This window comes from Anthonomus grandis, chromosome 2, assembly GCF_022605725.1.
Source record: "Anthonomus grandis grandis chromosome 2, icAntGran1.3, whole genome shotgun sequence".
NCBI lineage: Eukaryota > Metazoa > Arthropoda > Insecta > Coleoptera > Curculionidae > Anthonomus > Anthonomus grandis.
In genome coordinates, this window is record NC_065547.1 from 46,424,949 (window position 1) to 46,442,204 (window position 17,256).

At 32.2% G+C, this 17,256-nt stretch overlaps 1 protein-coding gene across 3 annotated transcripts in view; it reads right to left on the reverse strand.

Moving 5' to 3' along the window:
• LOC126750361 (polyamine-transporting ATPase 13A3) overlaps positions 1-17,256 on the reverse strand; it is an 85,328-nt gene that overhangs the window by 61,586 nt on the left and 6,486 nt on the right. Inside the window, exons 1-2 of one of the 3 annotated variants that reach the window (XM_050459944.1) lie at positions 5,631-5,759; positions 5,029-5,435 (exon numbers count right to left, since the gene is read on the reverse strand). The exons of 1 other annotated variant lie outside the window; for it this stretch is intronic. In XM_050459944.1, the coding sequence (XP_050315901.1) occupies positions 5,029-5,116 (88 nt within the window). In that variant the 5' untranslated portion in view covers positions 5,117-5,435; positions 5,631-5,759. Of the gene's footprint in view, positions 1-5,028; positions 5,436-5,630; positions 5,760-17,256 lie in introns of those variants that run through there. One more of the 3 variants, XM_050459943.1, reaches the window with a different exon arrangement.

The window sequence follows — 17,256 nt, forward strand, 5'->3', positions numbered from 1 at the left end:
CAAGTAGGTACCATGTATTTATGAATAAAGTATGTTTTGAATTTTTTGAAATTCGAAATTGTATTTAAAAGAGAGAGAGGTATATAATATTTAATAGGGATGATTCCAACTACTCACTAGAAATTACCTCGTTGAAAAAGTAATTCTTGTTGTAAAAGGGTTATTCAAAACTGCAAGTGGCCAACATGGAGTCGACAAGAAGAAAAAAAGTTGATTATGACTCTCTAAAGAAGGATTTAAGAGTTATTAAACGTCGTATTTAAAAGTTAAAGATGTTAACTTGTAAATGAGAGAAAGCGTTTACAATAATGTATAAATGATTTTATTTTATATTTTCAAATAACGCCAGAAAAAAATAAAAAAACCATTTTGCCAAATTTTACCTTTTTCCTGAATATTAGGAAGTATTTGGCATTTTTCCAATTTTTAGATTGCATTTATTCAATCATTGCATTTATATTGCGCAACTTTCGCCTAATTAAACCATTTATTGCTCATCCTTATTTTGGACATCCTGTATAACCGCGATGAGACCCTTCATACTGTTAAACAAAATATTTGTTTTTTTTTCTTATTAACTTTTTCTAGTTTTAAGAATTAGTAATTAAGTGATTCCCTGTATTGCAAATTAAAGTGTGGCCTATTTTCGATATTTTATAGTGTTGTTACACCCTTATTCAAAACATTTCAACCCTTATTCAAACATTCATACATTACTTAACCACCACATTTATCTGTAACTATCTTTATAGTTATTTATGCGAGATCACAGCGCATTTAAATATCGGCAATAACAAAATAAATAAAAGCGCTGTTATCATCATCGCCCTTGTCTTAAAAAAATAACAAAACGGCCGGGCGGCCAAAGATCCTCGTTAAACTGCAAATGGTCAATATAGCGCCGACAAAGAAAAACAAAGTTGATGATGGCTCTTTAAAGACAGAACGTCGTATTTTAAATTTTAAAGGTGTCATCGTATAGGCGAGAAAAAGTGGTCACAATAATTTATTCATTTAATAAATACTTTTGTCATATATTTTGAAATAACGCCAGAAAAAAATAAAATGATTTTGCCAAATTTCAGTTTTTTGCAAAATTTAGGAAGTATTTAGATTTTATTTTAAAAGGACACTATATTGCTCAACTTTCCTTTAATTATTCCACCTCTATTGACGTCCTGTATAACCGTGATGCGGGGTCTTTAAACAAAATGTTTTTTTGTTACTAGGTATCTTTTTATAGTTTTAAGTATAGTTGTAACAACTGGTAATTGAGAATTTTCCTGTGTCGCTTAAAACTTAAAATGTGGCCTATTTTCAATTTCTATTAACATCCTCACTCACAACCCCTTACTTTACAGATGTCACTACGCGGCACATTTTTGAGATATGGAATCACATGATCTTGATCAATAATTTTACAAAAAATTATTGATCAAGAAGTTATATTATGATCGGTATTAAGTCTTATGAATTATTTCAATTATTCTTTATAATATTTACGTGAAACCTACTTATATCTTAAAATTTGTTCCACATATTTTTTGTATATTAGTTTTTAGTTAATTAAGTGCAACGGGCTTTTTATTTAAAAACTTGACCCTCTTGAACACAAAATGAAGGAAACAATGTTTGTTGGAATTATAACTTGTATTAAACTTTGTTGGTAATTTTGTAAAAATAGCTTTTTATATATATTTTTGTATTAATTTTTGTCTCAAAAACATATTTTGGTAAGTAATTATTTGCTGATAAAATTTAACCTTTAAGAAATTTCAATATGCCTCCACCCTTAAGTATATCACTTATCACTTGACCACCACATAAATGACACCGTGTTGTATGTTCAAAAAAAATAATAAAAACATAATTGGCAGCATCATCCCATATCTTAAAAAAATATCCAACACGGCCGCGTAACCGGAGATTCCAGCGTCGTTGAAAACCTGACTCAAAGAAGCCAAAAGCCAAGTCCACACAGCTAAAATAAATCGTTCCTAGATATGACGCTTCGCGGCAGCACCACACGGTGCACGAAACTGAACGGCAATCCGATAGTCGACCGGGTACACTTTTTAACACAGGATTGCGTATCTTCCCAAATATTCAATCAACGGTAAGACATTCGAAATTGCTCCGGTTCTTTGTCGTCATAAGATGTCACTACTTGTGTATCTTAGCTACATTGACAGTTACCGATTTGCTATCCGTTTCAATCGTGTTTGAATTAAATTTTGTGGCGTTCACGTGACTTTCGTGTGTAATATCTACCGTAAGTTGAGACTTTTTTGTAAAATTAAGTTGAATATTTAGCAGTTTGTTAGTATTACCAAAAAGTTACGTGTAGATTAGCTAACAGAATAAGGTAGTTTAATAGAGCAAAAGAAATTTGAGGTTAGGGTTATGATATTTTTTTTAGCTTTAGCGACAATGGGTAACAGTGAGACGGGGTACATTGAGACATGCCTCATTGTTATCCAGATATTATTAAACAATATAGAACTCGCTTCTTTTTTTTTAAATTTTATAAAAAAGTGTTCAGAATGCCGAGGAATCCACCAAGGAAATCAAACTATGGAACATTTTCCAAGGAAACTATGAAAAGGGCAATTGAAGCTGTGCTTAGCGGACGTAGCACTAGATCTGTTGCAAAACAAGAAAATTTAAGTCTCCAGACCTTATGTAGGCAAAAAAAGTTAGTTTAATCATACTTACCAAATACATACAATATCTATTTTTAGATATGTGCGAAAGAGAAAATCCAGTCAGTATGAATTGATTCGGTATACACCTAATTATGCAGTAAATAAAGTATTTAATACCGAGCAAGAAAAAATGCTGGCTGATTATATTATTAAATGCTCTCAGATGTTTTATGGGCTCCCTCCTCGTGATTGCCGCAAATTGGCTTATGAGCTAGCATTCATAAACTATTTTAGGATGCCTCCGAAATGGTCCGTTATTAAAATGGTAGGAGAGGAGTGGATGAGAAATTTCATAAGAAGAAATCCAAATGTTTCTTTAAGAACCCCAAAGGAGCCGAAAAAGGAACAAAACAAGTCAATAAAGTTACAAGTGGAGTAAAGGGCGTTCTTGTAACAACATGTGCAATGGTAAGTGCTGCAGGAAATCATCTCCCTCCTGCTTTGGTTTTTCCACGGGTTCAAAGAACTAATAAAAAGATAAAAAACTCAAAGAACTTTAAAGAACTCAAGAAAGTTCAAAGAACTAAAGATCTAGGATTGTTGGTACTTTAGGTCTGGCGTCTCCGTCTGGTTGGACGAATGCCGACTTTTTTTTTTTACGCATGGAGCACTTTATTAAGCACACCTCTAGTTCGAAAGAAAATCCAAGTCTTTTACTTTATGACAATCATGAGAGTCATCTATCCATCCAGGTTATCAATCTTGCTAAGGAAAATTGCGTCACTATTGTGACATTTCCACCACACTCGACCAATAAGATGTAACCTTTAGACGTTGGCATTTTTAAGCCTTTCAGTATTGCTTATAATGCTGCTATAGATAGCTGGCTGATGCATCATCCTGGAAAGCCAGTTACCATTTATCAAGTTGCAGGTTGTGTGAGGGAAGCATATCAAAAAGCAATGACTTCATCAAATATTACCTCCGCTTTTAAAAACTTCGGAATATTTCCCTTTGACAGAGAAATATTTACAGATATTGACTTTTTGCCATGCTCAGTCACTGATAGACCTCAACTAGAACTGGGTAATCAAACTCCTCCTCAGGAACCAAATGATGATCAAACTAAACTAAACGCAAATAGATTTATAACCCCGGAAGAAATTCGCCAGTTTCCTAAAGATGTGCCGAGAAAAGAGACATCCAAAGGTAGACGAAAGGGAAAAAGCATGATACCCACCGATACTCCCGAAAAACTTGAGCTAGAAGAAAAACAGGCTAAAAAAACAATACCTTCAAGCTCAATAGATGTACAGAAAAAGAAAAGTGTAAAGCAAAAGATTCAGGACAGTGATGAAGATGATGAAGAATGGCATTCTGATGCGTCATCTGAACATCTTGAACCTGAAGTGGATCCCACAGCATTTGAAGATCTGTCAAAGTTTCCAGAGGTTGAGGATTATGTTCTGGTTGAATTTAAACCAGAAAACACAAAATCAAAGTATGTTTAATACATAGGAAAGGTGCTTTCTTGTTTTACTGAGACAAATGAGGCGAATATTAGTTTTATGAGGAAAAGCCAAAAGACTGATTAAAAATTTTAATATCCCGTTATCCCAGACATTGCCACAATACCAGTTAAGGATGTTAAAATGATTTTACCAAGACCCCTTAATTACGGTCATACTAAGCGACAAAACTAATTTTTTTTGTCTGAATTAAACTTTAATTTCATGAATATGCATTATTCTTCTTTCAAAACATGTTTTCTTACTTTAAAAATTAAAGAAAGCTTAAAGCCACAATTTCCTTTGATGTTCTGTTTAAAATCAACATTGAAATAAATTAAGTTGCGAGTTTTTATTTTGTTTTAATCACTAATATTTGGGCAATTACATATAGTGTCTTACTGCTACCCATGCATGGGTAACACTGAGACAAATGATAACTGAATTTTATCTGTCAAATTCAGAGATACAGACATACAACAGGTACTGCTAAATTCTATACTTATTGTGTTAATAAAAGGATGTAAAAATTCAGTTATTAAAAAATTTTGTTTATACATTTAATACTATTGATCTTATAGTAAAAAGAAAAGTGTCTCACTGTTACCCAGTCTCCCCTACATAATTCCATGGTAGTTTTTATTGACCCACTGTATGTAATGAGTCATTAAAAAATCACGTTTTAGACATATAATGACGGAAATGTAAAAAATGAAGTCCTCACACATATTCCTATAAATATCTCTCGTGTGGGTGCCGCAATAAACGCCAGAACAAAGTCCAACGACTCGTTAAAACTAATGACGTCAAGAGAGCATTTTAATTATCAGATTTGGGGCCACTTATAATCGATCAGCTGTAACTGAAATACTAACCTAGAAGTCCTTCATTTTGTTCGAGGATCCTCATGTTGGTCGGTTGCTTTTTCCCGAAAAGCATCGTAAACAAATTGTCACTGCCCATCTTATATTGCTTCCTAAGTCCAATTTGATTAATATGCTAATTATGACACACTACTAGCTTTCTAAAATATAGCAAGAAAAGTGGTGCGACAAAAAAAATTATAAATAATAACGCGAACGTATTAGTTCAAGTCCTCCGAAATGCATGTATAATATATATATATATAGTCCAAACACTAAGTCTTTAAAAATTGGCACTAATGTAACATCTATCGTCCTTTTTTTTTTAATTCTATTCTTTGCGACGTACTCTGGACCACATTATTACTCCCTCACTTCATATAGGCTGACACATGTGCCTGAAATCCGTTATCTAGAACCTAAAAAAGTAATTAAAAAAAAATCTATAAGTAAACACCTTCCACCCATGATTAAAATTATCTTATGTGCTAATCATCATATTGCATTGAGCTTTTAAAAGGTCTCAGTAAAGTAATTTTCCAATAATTTTATTTTTGGATCCCAGCAGGTAATGAGTATATAAAATCATTCGACTAGTGGGTTTTTTTACTCACAATTTTTGCCTCCACATTATAATTATTAAATACTTATCCATTACTAAAAATATATTCAGTGATATTGCACACTTCACAAGCACTCCAAGACGCGTGTTATCGGTGCACTTTTAAGTAACTATTGCTAACAAATAAATTGTTTTTATTAAATATGTTGTTTGTTTATAAGATTAAAATGTATTGCTTAATATTTTGTATGTTTGCCTTAGCAACATTACAGTTTATTAGGAGTCATACATTTTTATAATATCATGATTCATATATATATGTATATAGAAAGATATAATAATAGGGTTTTACCCTATTTCTTCACTCCTCTTGTCTAAATTGGTTAAGATAATTATAAAATAAGGTAATTAGTTATTTCATGTGGCCTTAATTAAATTAAATGTTGTGTTGTAAATGAGGTGGCTTCCAAGAAATTGAATAATTTTAAACTTAAAGGAAAGGGGTATTTCCAGCTTGTTGCCTTGAAACAAAGAATAAATGGAAGTGATTTGATTGACCTATTCTAAAAAATATTATATATAATCTATAATTTACAAGTTTTGATTTTGTAAAGGATTTGACCTAAACTAGTAAATTCCACTTTAATTGAATTTGTCCTTTTTTTGAGTTAAATGTAATAAATTCTTTAAAAGAGAAGAAACTTATGGCTAATTTACCATTTCCTCACTTCCACCCTTACCTACATAACAGATTTTTAAAAATGTAAGGATATCTGCCTAAAATGCTTTAGATAATTGTGTTTCTTAATGCAACAAAACTAGTTGTGTCAAATACTGAATATTACTGTAGTTTTGAGATGAATATGAAAAATTTGTTTCTGGGTAAATTTAAGTTGTTTTAATTTATGGTCATGAAATAATTCTGTTCATATGTACAGGGTGTCCCAAATTCGAGGGTTACCAGAGTTACAAGGTCGGTTAAATAGAGGCAAAGTTGCGCAATTTGGAGCTTAATAAATTGACGTTTAAAAATTCCGGATACTTCCGGAGTTATCCGAAAAAAAAAACGGAATTTGTCAAAATCGTTTTCATCATCTACCGACTTTATTTAAAGAGATATCGGAAAACTAAAAACAGGTTTTTGATTACCACTTTTTATGTCCTAGGATGAAGGAAGCACTATAACTTCGTTGCACTTAAAAAAAAATTAATTTCGTTTCGTGTCTAGTTATGTTACACAAACGCGCATCATTTCGATGGCCTAATTCTAATACCCCAATATCTGACAATTTTCAGATTTTTTTATTTACTGGGCAATGTGAGGGTTAGGATATTTCACACATTATTCTAATATCCGGTAACGGTAAAAATGCGGGGAAATATTTTTAAATCAACTGTTTATAATAATTATTTAATCAATCTTCGTAGATGTTTACATCGTGCGAGTAAAAATCTGATTGTTTTTTTGTGCAAAAATCCATAAATTATAAGTAAATTATGATTTATACTGTAGTTACATGATTATGTAATATGCCTAAACTGATATTTTATTAAAAATACTTTAATGTAATAGTCATAATTCCAGTTGAAACTTTTCTTCATAATACGAGATAGTAGCATAGTTCTTTTAAAATAATTTTGTTTGATACAGGGTATTCTCAGTATGTACTGCATTTTGGCGGTAAACCCAGACGTTTTTATGATTTTATGATAAAGAAATTTTGTAGCAATGGTGGATGCTGGAGGGAGAATGAAGTGGTTCTTTAATAAAAAACTGAATATTTCACTCATGTACTAAAAACCCCATAAGAGCAAAGGTATTTTCGAAAAATTCATCAACTTTATTTTTTTTATGGACGCCATATTGGATTTTCTCATTTTTAAAAAGTATTTTTAGTTGCCTTTAAGATGAGGTATCGCACTTGCAGGTCCGATTACTCTTTCTAGTACTTCCCATAAGAACTCCATGAGTGCAAGAGAGAAAGATATATCAATGGGATTTCCAAACAAATTGTGAAATAAACTGTGTCTGATATAGTTTTTTTTTTAAACCAATTCAATGAAAATGTATGTATGTATTATTAGCATTAAAGTAACACTTAAAAAAAATTGAGATTTTCATCTTAAAAATTGCTAAAAGCCTCTGGGCTTCTTAACTTTAGACCTGTTTAATCTTAGTAGCAACAGCATACCTACTTCTCAAGACGTGTTTCTCTTACCATACACACACACACACAAATCTTGTGATTCATTGTTAGGTCACTTAATATTGTAATTTTTGCTATCGAGAAATAAACTCAATTTGATAAAAAAAAGTGTAAGAGTATTTAGACCTATGAAGAAAATGTAAAACGATTTATGTTGAAGAGAAAATGTGAAATGTGAAACTATGTATAGATAAATCAGGTCAAGTTTTATTTTAGCCATTAGTAGAATAAAAATATATTTTTTTATTTAGGGATTGGCAACAAACAACATGATGTATTTTACAATATTCAAATATACAGGGTGATTCAAAAGTAAGTGGCATCCTTTCAGGGGCGTAATCCTTGTATGAAAATAAGGCAAAAAGTTCATATTAATATGGGTTCGAAATTGCTTCCTAAGGGAGCTACGCCCCTTTGAATAGGACTTTGAAAATTTTCTGATTGCGTATTTTTAATACATAATAAAATTACTGGATACATATTTAAAACGAAGTTGGCGGTTGTTTTTTGGTTTTTGGCATTTAAATGACTGATAAATGTCATTGTAAAATACAATTTACTTTGTCAAAGTAAAATTAGTTTCATAGAGTGTTTTACAAATTACTATTTGTTATTCATAAGAAGGGCATTGCCTTTGTTGAGTTTGGTACTTTGTGTTTCTAAGTTTAAAAAGCAAACATGGATTATACGTATCAAGAACAAGCTGATATTCAAATTATGTTTGGAAGAGCATTTGGTAATTGCGTTGAAGCAAGACGATTGTATCATGAGGCATTTCCTAATCGACGAGTGCCACACCGTACGGTTTTCGCAAGAGTAGATCGTATTTTAAGGGAAACAGGTAAATTCAAAAATGTGAGTAATATCGCATAATATCTACTTAAATTTTGCTTAAGGAACATTTCAAAGACAGGAAGTTGTTGGGCGACCAAGAAATGCCAGAACCCTAGCATTAGAAGAACGCGTGCTAGAACACGTGCTAGGTTCAGGCTTTGGAAGAGCGAAATTTCCTTCCTCGTGTACACTTCTGTAATTGGCTAGAAGAAAACCGCGTTGCTTTTGAAAATTTTGAGAAGAAAATTTTATTTACTGACGAGGCCGGCTTCACAAGAAACGGAATTTTCAATTTCCACAACTACCACCTATGGACGGATGAGAATCCCCATGCTACGGTACAGAAGGCACATCAGCAGCAGTTTAGTTTAAATGTGTGGGCGGGAATAATCGATGGGCATTTAAAAGGACCTGTATTTATGCCGCAACGACTTAAGGGACAAATGTACACAATTTTTTTACAGAATGAATTACCACAAATATTAGAGAATCTACCACTTCAATTACGAGCACAAATGTGGTTTATGCACGATGGTGCTCCCCCACATTTTAGCATTCTCACTAGAGAACATTTAAATAATGCCTATCAAAACCGCTGGATAGGTCGTGGGAGTCCAGTGCCATGGCCACCACGGTCACCTGACCTAAACCCCCTTGATTTTTATTTATGGGGACACCTAACATGGAATTCCAAACAGGCTTTTGAAAGAGTGCAGCCATTTCCTTTTCCTTCCACTTTTTCATATTTTCAATTTGTCCCTAACTTCTGGAAGTATCCCATTAGTATCCTCTGCAATTCCTAAGCTGTTCGAGCACTGTGTAGAGGTGGTTCTATCTGGCACATTTCAGGAAATAATTGGTGATCAACAGCATGGATTAACCAGAGGTCATTCTGTGGATATAAACTTGTTTGTTTTTAGCAACTATATCTTTAAATCTTTTGCCGACGGTAATGAAACACATGCGATATACACAGACTTTAGTAAAGCCTTCGATAAGGTCAACCATAATATTCTTATCTCTCATATTTCAGATCTCAGCATCAGCGGATCTCTTTTACTTTGGATCAAGTCTTATCTGATGGATAGAGAGCAGCGTGTTAAAATTGGTGGTTTTTTGTCCAACCCATTTTTGACAACTTCAGGGGTCCCTCAGGGCTCCCATTTGGGACCATTGTTATTCAGTCTCTTTATCAATCACCTCGGCTCCCTACTGGAGTCTGAGTTTTTGCTCTTCGCTGATGATTTGAAAATTTTTCGGCGGATTTCCTCCTCTCAGGATCAGTTGGTGCTTCAGAGAGATATAAACGGAGTGTTTTCCTGGTGTAAGTCGAATGAAATGTCATTGAATGTTAAGAAATGTGGGTTTATGAGGTTTACTCGTTTAAGGGTCTCCCCGCCTTGTCAATATGTTATCGATGGTATCCCCTTGAAGGAGCTTGACTCAGTCAAGGATTTGGGTGTCTTTCTGGACCCGAGTCTTACTTTCTCCCACCACTTCGAAAATACTGTAAATAGAGCTAATAAACTGCTTGGTTTTATCAAAAGATCTTGCAAAGACTTTACTAATGTGTCAGCATTGAAGACACTATATATCTGCCTGGTGAGATCTCTTCTCGAATTCGCCAATATTGCTTGGTCACCTCATTTTCTGATTCACATTGAGAGGCTTGAAAATATCCAGCACAAGTTTATCAGGTCTGCCAGATATACTCTTATGAAGTCAGGCCTGGATCTTACCTGTTCAGAGACCATGTCCTACCTGAGCATAAACTCCTTATCAAGTAGAAGGCAGTTCTTTGATGTTTGCTTTGCGTTTAAGGTTCTGAATGGTATTGTTAGAAGTCCGGAATGTCTGTGCCTTTTCTCTTTGCATGTATCTTCTTACACAACACGAGGTCAGGCGCTTCTCCATATTCCCTTTTGCAGAACATCCTATCTACTAAACAGCCCTATAAATAGAATAGCTTCTACAGTGAATAGATTTGCAAAAGATCTTGATTTTTTCAGTACAACTTTAAATAAATTTAAGTCGTCAGCTAGGGCAACTATCTTGGGATAGTGCCCTACTCCCACGCTTTGGATTAGGTTTAGCACAGTATTGTTTATTAGTATTATAGTTTTTACTTAAGACTACTGTTAATTATTAATAAGTACTTGAAATGTTATATACGTTGATAAATAAATAAATAAATAAAATAAATAAATAAATAAAACAACTAGTTTATTCCCGCCCTATACCTAATATTGATGTTCTCAGGCAAAGAATAGAGGAAGGATTTCAGACAATTAAAAACAATCCAAGAATTCTACCACGTGTGCACCATAATCTAATAAAAAGATTAAGAGCTTGCCGTGACGCGAATGGTAATAATTTTGAACACTTTCTATAAATTGTTAAATAAAATGTGAGTAAAAAGTGTCTTTTTTGTCGATCGTAATGCGAATTAATTTTCATCAATAAAGATATGCAATCAGAACATTTTCAAAGTCGATTTTCTCGTAAATGGTATGCTCTATCGAATTGAACTAAGTACCTTTTTTACGTATAAGACTCTAAAATTTTATAATTTTCAAACAAAATCACAATAACCTAAAGAGTTAAAGAAAAAGGGATGTTTTTACCCTTACCAACCCCCGCATGTGACGCACCTGAATAAAATTTAAAAAATTTGAATTTAGAATCTTATTCACAATGAAATGTTTATGCAGTACACCAATTTTCAAAATTTAATTCTAAAGGGTTTTAAAGTTATAGAGAAAAATTGTCTTCAAGGGGTCCTATTCAAAGGGGCGTAGCTCCCTTAAGAAGCAATTTCAACTTTTTGCCTTATTTTCATACAAGGATTTCGCCCCTGAAAGGATGCCGCTTACTTTTGAATCACCCTGTATAGTAATAACTTCAAAAATATGGGACAGAAGGATATGGAAATATTCTTTATTTTATTAATTACCCGAGATTTTATGTAATTTCTTAAATTTTCCAGGTATTTCAACCTGTTCTTCTTTTTCTAGAGTTTTTTTGTATATCTTCCAGGAATTTGATCGCATTTAAAGTTCCTTCCTCAGGTTACTATTTCTATAAAAAATACAGTTTTAAGAAAATGCATTTTAAATGAGGGTCAGTAAAATGCATTGTGCACAAAAAGTCAACCACATTTTATATTTTTTAACACTAATAATTTACTTGTTATTAATAAAACTCCTATACTTTGGAGTAAGAGGAAACCGACTGAACATGATTAATGATATGTTAACAAACAGATACTAAAAAGTAAAAGTGAATCAGAGAAAACAAGTCAGAGAAACATCTCATAAAAAATGGAGCTATCCATGAGTCAGTTAGCCTGTATCTTATAGACCTTGCAACAAGTGAATGAGTTCAATTGCACAGTATGTATTTAGAATTGGACTAAACAGGACATATAGTTGTATGATCATAGCAGCTGTTTCTGAGTAGAATGACAGTAACAACATATTTGAGATGGGAAAATTATATTGTAAGATTTTAAAAAACACACAGTGTGGATATTATATCATATTATATATACAGGGTGTCTCACGACGAATAGACGCGATCGATATTTCGGAAACTAATTTTTCAAAAATTTTGAAAATTTGGCAACATGGCACAGTCGATGGGGGCTACACAACTAAAATATTTTGACAGTTGTGACGTTTCCGGTTATACCGGAAGTAGGTGTCAACTTCGTTATTTTAAATGGAACATCCTGTATATTTTTACTTTTTTGGCTTTTACGTAAAATTCTAAGTATATTTTGTGTATAATGTCCTATACCTAAGTGTAACTGTTTTTGACATATTTTTAATTTCATGTGAAAAACTATGTTTATAAGCCCTAACATAATTACCGATTACTCCCTTTTAGTAGCTTTTATTTATTGGTTAGTTTTGGTTTTATTTTAGAGGAAGGACCACTTTAAAAGACTATTTTAAAATTTGGCTAAAAAAAAGATACAGGGTGGTCAAAAACTAGCATTAAAAATTAAAATGAAAAAATCATTAAAAGTCAATTTTTTTAAATGGAAACCCCCTATTTTTATAATTTTTTCATAAAGATAATTAAAAATAAGGTTAACTTTGTATAAGGTTATCTAGTCCAAAAATTGATAGTTTCCGAAATATTGGCAGTTTAAATTTGGCCTAATATTAAAAGCCGTATAATAACACGGCTCAAGGATTGTTGATTAGTTGGGCATGACGGTTGTCATAGTAATCGCTAGAAGCGGCAGTAAGATAATGGATTATAACAGAAATGTACACTTTTTAATTAAATTACACTTTTACGAAGAAAACTTAAATAGCAAGTAACTTATAAATTTAATGCATATAATCCATTGTCTTACTGCCGCTTCTAGCGGTTACTATGACAACCGTCATGCCCAACTAATCAACAATCCTTGAGCCGTGTTATTATACGGCTTTTAATATTAGGCCAAATTTAAACTGCCAATATTTCGGAAACTATCAATTTTTGGACTAGATAACCTTATACAAAGTTAACCTTATTTTTAATTATCTTTATGAAAAAATTATAAAAATAGGGGGTTTCCATTTAAAAAAATTGACTTTTAATGATTTTTTCATTTTAATTTTTAATGCTAGTTTTTGACCACCCTGTATCTTTTTTTTAGCCAAATTTTAAAATAGTCTTTTAAAGTGGTCCTTCCTCTAAAATAAAACCAAAACTAACCAATAAATAAAAGCTACTAAAAGGGAGTAATCGGTAATTATGTTAGGGCTTATAAACATAGTTTTTCACATGAAATTAAAAATATGTCAAAAACGGTTACACTTAGGTATAGGACATTATACACAAAATATACTTAGAATTTTACGTAAAAGCCAAAAAAGTAAAAATATACAGGATGTTCCATTTAAAATAACGAAGTTGACACCTACTTCCGGTATAACCGGAAACGTCACAACTGTCAAAATATTTTAGTTGTGTAGCCCCCATCGACTGTGCCATGTTGCCAAATTTTCAAAATTTTTGAAAAATTAGTTTCCGAAATATCGATCGCGTCTATTCGTCGTGAGACACCCTGTATAGTTTGAATATTCCTAGGCATAATACAGGGTTTTTCAAGTTGTGTTTCATATATCAGGCAGCTAGTTTATATAACAAAATACCTGAGAATCTTAAAACATTAAGCTGGCCATGTTTTAAAAAGAAACTAAAAGATTTGATCAGGAGTGGAAAGCTGTGATGAGTCAGTGTGTAGTAATTTTGTGACATTATTTGGTTATATGTAATATTTTTTTTATTTTTATACTGTACTCAAAGCTTTTAAATAATGTCATATATTTTAAAATTTGTCAGTATATTTGAAAGTGGATATTTTATTTGCTATTGCCTAATGGCTAAATCTTTATTGGTAATTGTTAAAAACTGCTCTACGGATTACCTTTTGACATTTTTGTTAATAAAAGATATTTTATTTTATTATATCAAAGATATAGAAATATTAGAGAAGGCAAGAGTAACAAAAATTCACTCTGAATTAAAGGACCTCACTTAACGGGAGAAACTGCAGAGGTTACACCTATCAACTTTATTGAGTTTAAAAATGTTGAATGGATATATTATCTGGTGATGTTTTTATACTTATACTAACTGGAACATTTAAGATTTTTGTAACACCTTTATTTTATTTTATTTTAGTTTTAACTGTATTTCCCAAGCTTTGTTAACAACAATGCATATTTTGATCTGATATGAGAATACCTTTTATTTATTTTATAAACAATTATGTAAAAACATAAATACTTGTACATTCTTTTACCATTACAGTATAACAACTCTAATCCTAGAAGTATAGTGGTACTTTACTATTAAATAGTTTTTAAAAATTTCTCACATGGTCTGTTAAATTTGGTTCTAAGGGTTGACAACACTTTGTAGCCAAAAGTTAAGGAATTTCGGGCATATCTTTATTTTAACTTTTCTTCTTAAAACTGAAGGATTAACACCCTTAAGGATCAGCATCTGATTGATCAGAAATATTTATGGCCTAAAAGTGATGGAGACTTGCAGGGAAAAATTTAAACAAAGTAAAATCTTAACACTCCCGTGCACTTACATTTTGGAAGCAGCATTGTTTGTTAAAGATAATCCAGAGAATCATAAAACAAGGCATACATACAATTTAAAAAATGTAAAATGTAACTTAGTAGAAGTTTTATTCAGAAAAATGTTCAATAAAATACCTATTGAGATAAAAGCACTTGAAAGCAAAAAATTTAAACATTTTTAAAATTAACTCTAATTGAAAAATGCTATAAGTGATACAACTTTTGTGAGTCTGAGCTGATAAATAACATAACACTACTTTTTATTTAAATTTTACTTGAATGCATATATACACACATTGATATTATACTTAGTTCCTCAATTGCCATTGCATTGTGTGTATGCTTTTTTAATTGTATTGTATTTAAAATTAGTTTTATTTATTAAGTTTTATTTTAGAAAATTTTATTACTAAAATACTGTGTAAGCAATCTAAGCTTTATACTAATTTTAATTTAGTTTATATTTTATAATCTTAATTTTATTTTTTTTTGACACATCCTACACCTATTATTGGTTATACTCAATACTCAATAATTTATTCATGTTATCACATATACAGTTTACATACGTCAAAAAAGATAAAAGAATATTAATTGAAAAGAAACTACTTAAAAGGGTTCATTAAAACAATTACAAACAATATTTTTCACATAAATCAAATCAAATCAATTTATGCTTTATTGTCATAAAAGTAAATTTGTTGACAAAGCTGTAAAAAAGAAAACCATATACACAAACATGTAAAAAGGTTATTTAGCATGCTATGGTCCATCATCCTAAAGGCAGCAGAATGCCTTGAATATGAATCCATGAATATGGTTTGCCTATAACGGTAAAACCAACATCCCGATTCTTCAGAAATACTCCTCCAAGACTCTGAACCAAAACATACAAAGCTAATGTAATGTCAAGAGTATCAATATGTATAACACAAACAGATATTATTCACTCCCAAAATATACATTTTTATTAGATGTAAAACTGTAAAAAAAAAAAATAATAATCACAGAAATAAATTAGGAGAAAATGACATGGTGTAAAAAATATAGACATAAAACATAAGATACATACTAAAACAAAAGGACTAAAAACAAAAGAAACAAAAAGATTAAGGATAATGGCACTTACAACATTTTAAAATCTGAATTAGGATACTCGTCAAAAGAATAGAGTGCATTGTTTATTAGATAATTCTTCACCCTTTGCTTAAAATCTTTAATTGGTAAAACCCTAGTCATATTTGGTAATTCATTAAAAAACTTAATAGCCCAGTACCCTGGACCATCCTGAAACCTCCCCAGATGCCAATAGGCAGGTACCAAATTGTTCTGTGCATGAGTGTTGTAGTCATGGACATCCCTGTGAGCTTAAAACTGACTCTCACATTGTTTACCAAGAATAACATAAATATTTCTGCAATCATCCCTGTAACCTAAACCAGATATCACTCTTACTGGCCTTCTCTGCAAGCCAAAACCCTGCTTACCTCTGCTGCATGGCCCCAGGCAAGAATTGCATATGAAAGATGGGAATGAAAAATGGCAAAGTATGATCTTCTTAACATAAATCAGTAGAGATACAATTGGAGAGGTTTCTGAGAGCATACAGGCCCTTGTTGAGTTTCCCCGCAAGACCATCAATATTATGCTTACCCCATTGGAACTTTGGATCCAAAATGACTCCCAGAAAACTCACCTCTGATGCATTCTCTACATTTGACAGACCTCTCATAGAGAATGTAACCCGATGTGTCTTATCACTAGTTAAAAGCGCAGTCTGTTTGTGCAAAACCAATCTTCAGCCCTCGCCTGTGCCGCCATAGATCCAAGTAGTGATTCCTGCAGCATAAGAAACAGTTGTGTCATCAGCAAAGAGAGTGAATTTTGCAAAAGTTTCCCCTTCAGGAAGGTCATTTATATATATTAATAAAAGGATGGGCCTCAGAACTGATCCTTGTGGCACTCCAATGCTCATAACCTTCCTTGCTGACGTCACACCTGTGACCCTCACCACCTGAGATCTACATTGAAGATATGACTGGACGAGTTTTATACTATTATGATAGTATTCAAGTTTTTGAAGAAGGATACCATGATCAACACAGTCAAAGGCCTTGCTCAGATCACACAGCAAGACAGAATTGTACTGAAAATTATGAAATGCCTCTATTATATCAGACACAAGATGTAGGATGCCCTGGACAGTATTCCTATGCTCTCTAAACCCAAACTGGCACCGGGAGAAGACACTATTGGTCTCAAAAAACCCAAAAATGTTATTGGCCATGCACTTTTCTACTATTTTAGATATTATAGGCAACAGCGATATTGGCCTGTAATTTTCTGGTAATAAAGGGTCACCCTTTTTAAAAATTGGTACCACAATTGCCATTTTGTTCTTTTGGATTAATAAAGATCTTGATAATTGACTAATATCTATAACTCTCTAGCTGACAAGCATAACAAAAAAGAAAAAAACCTGCTGAGATCCTTTTAAAATAAATCTAACCAGATTAATTTTTTTCAAAACCTGAGTGACCTT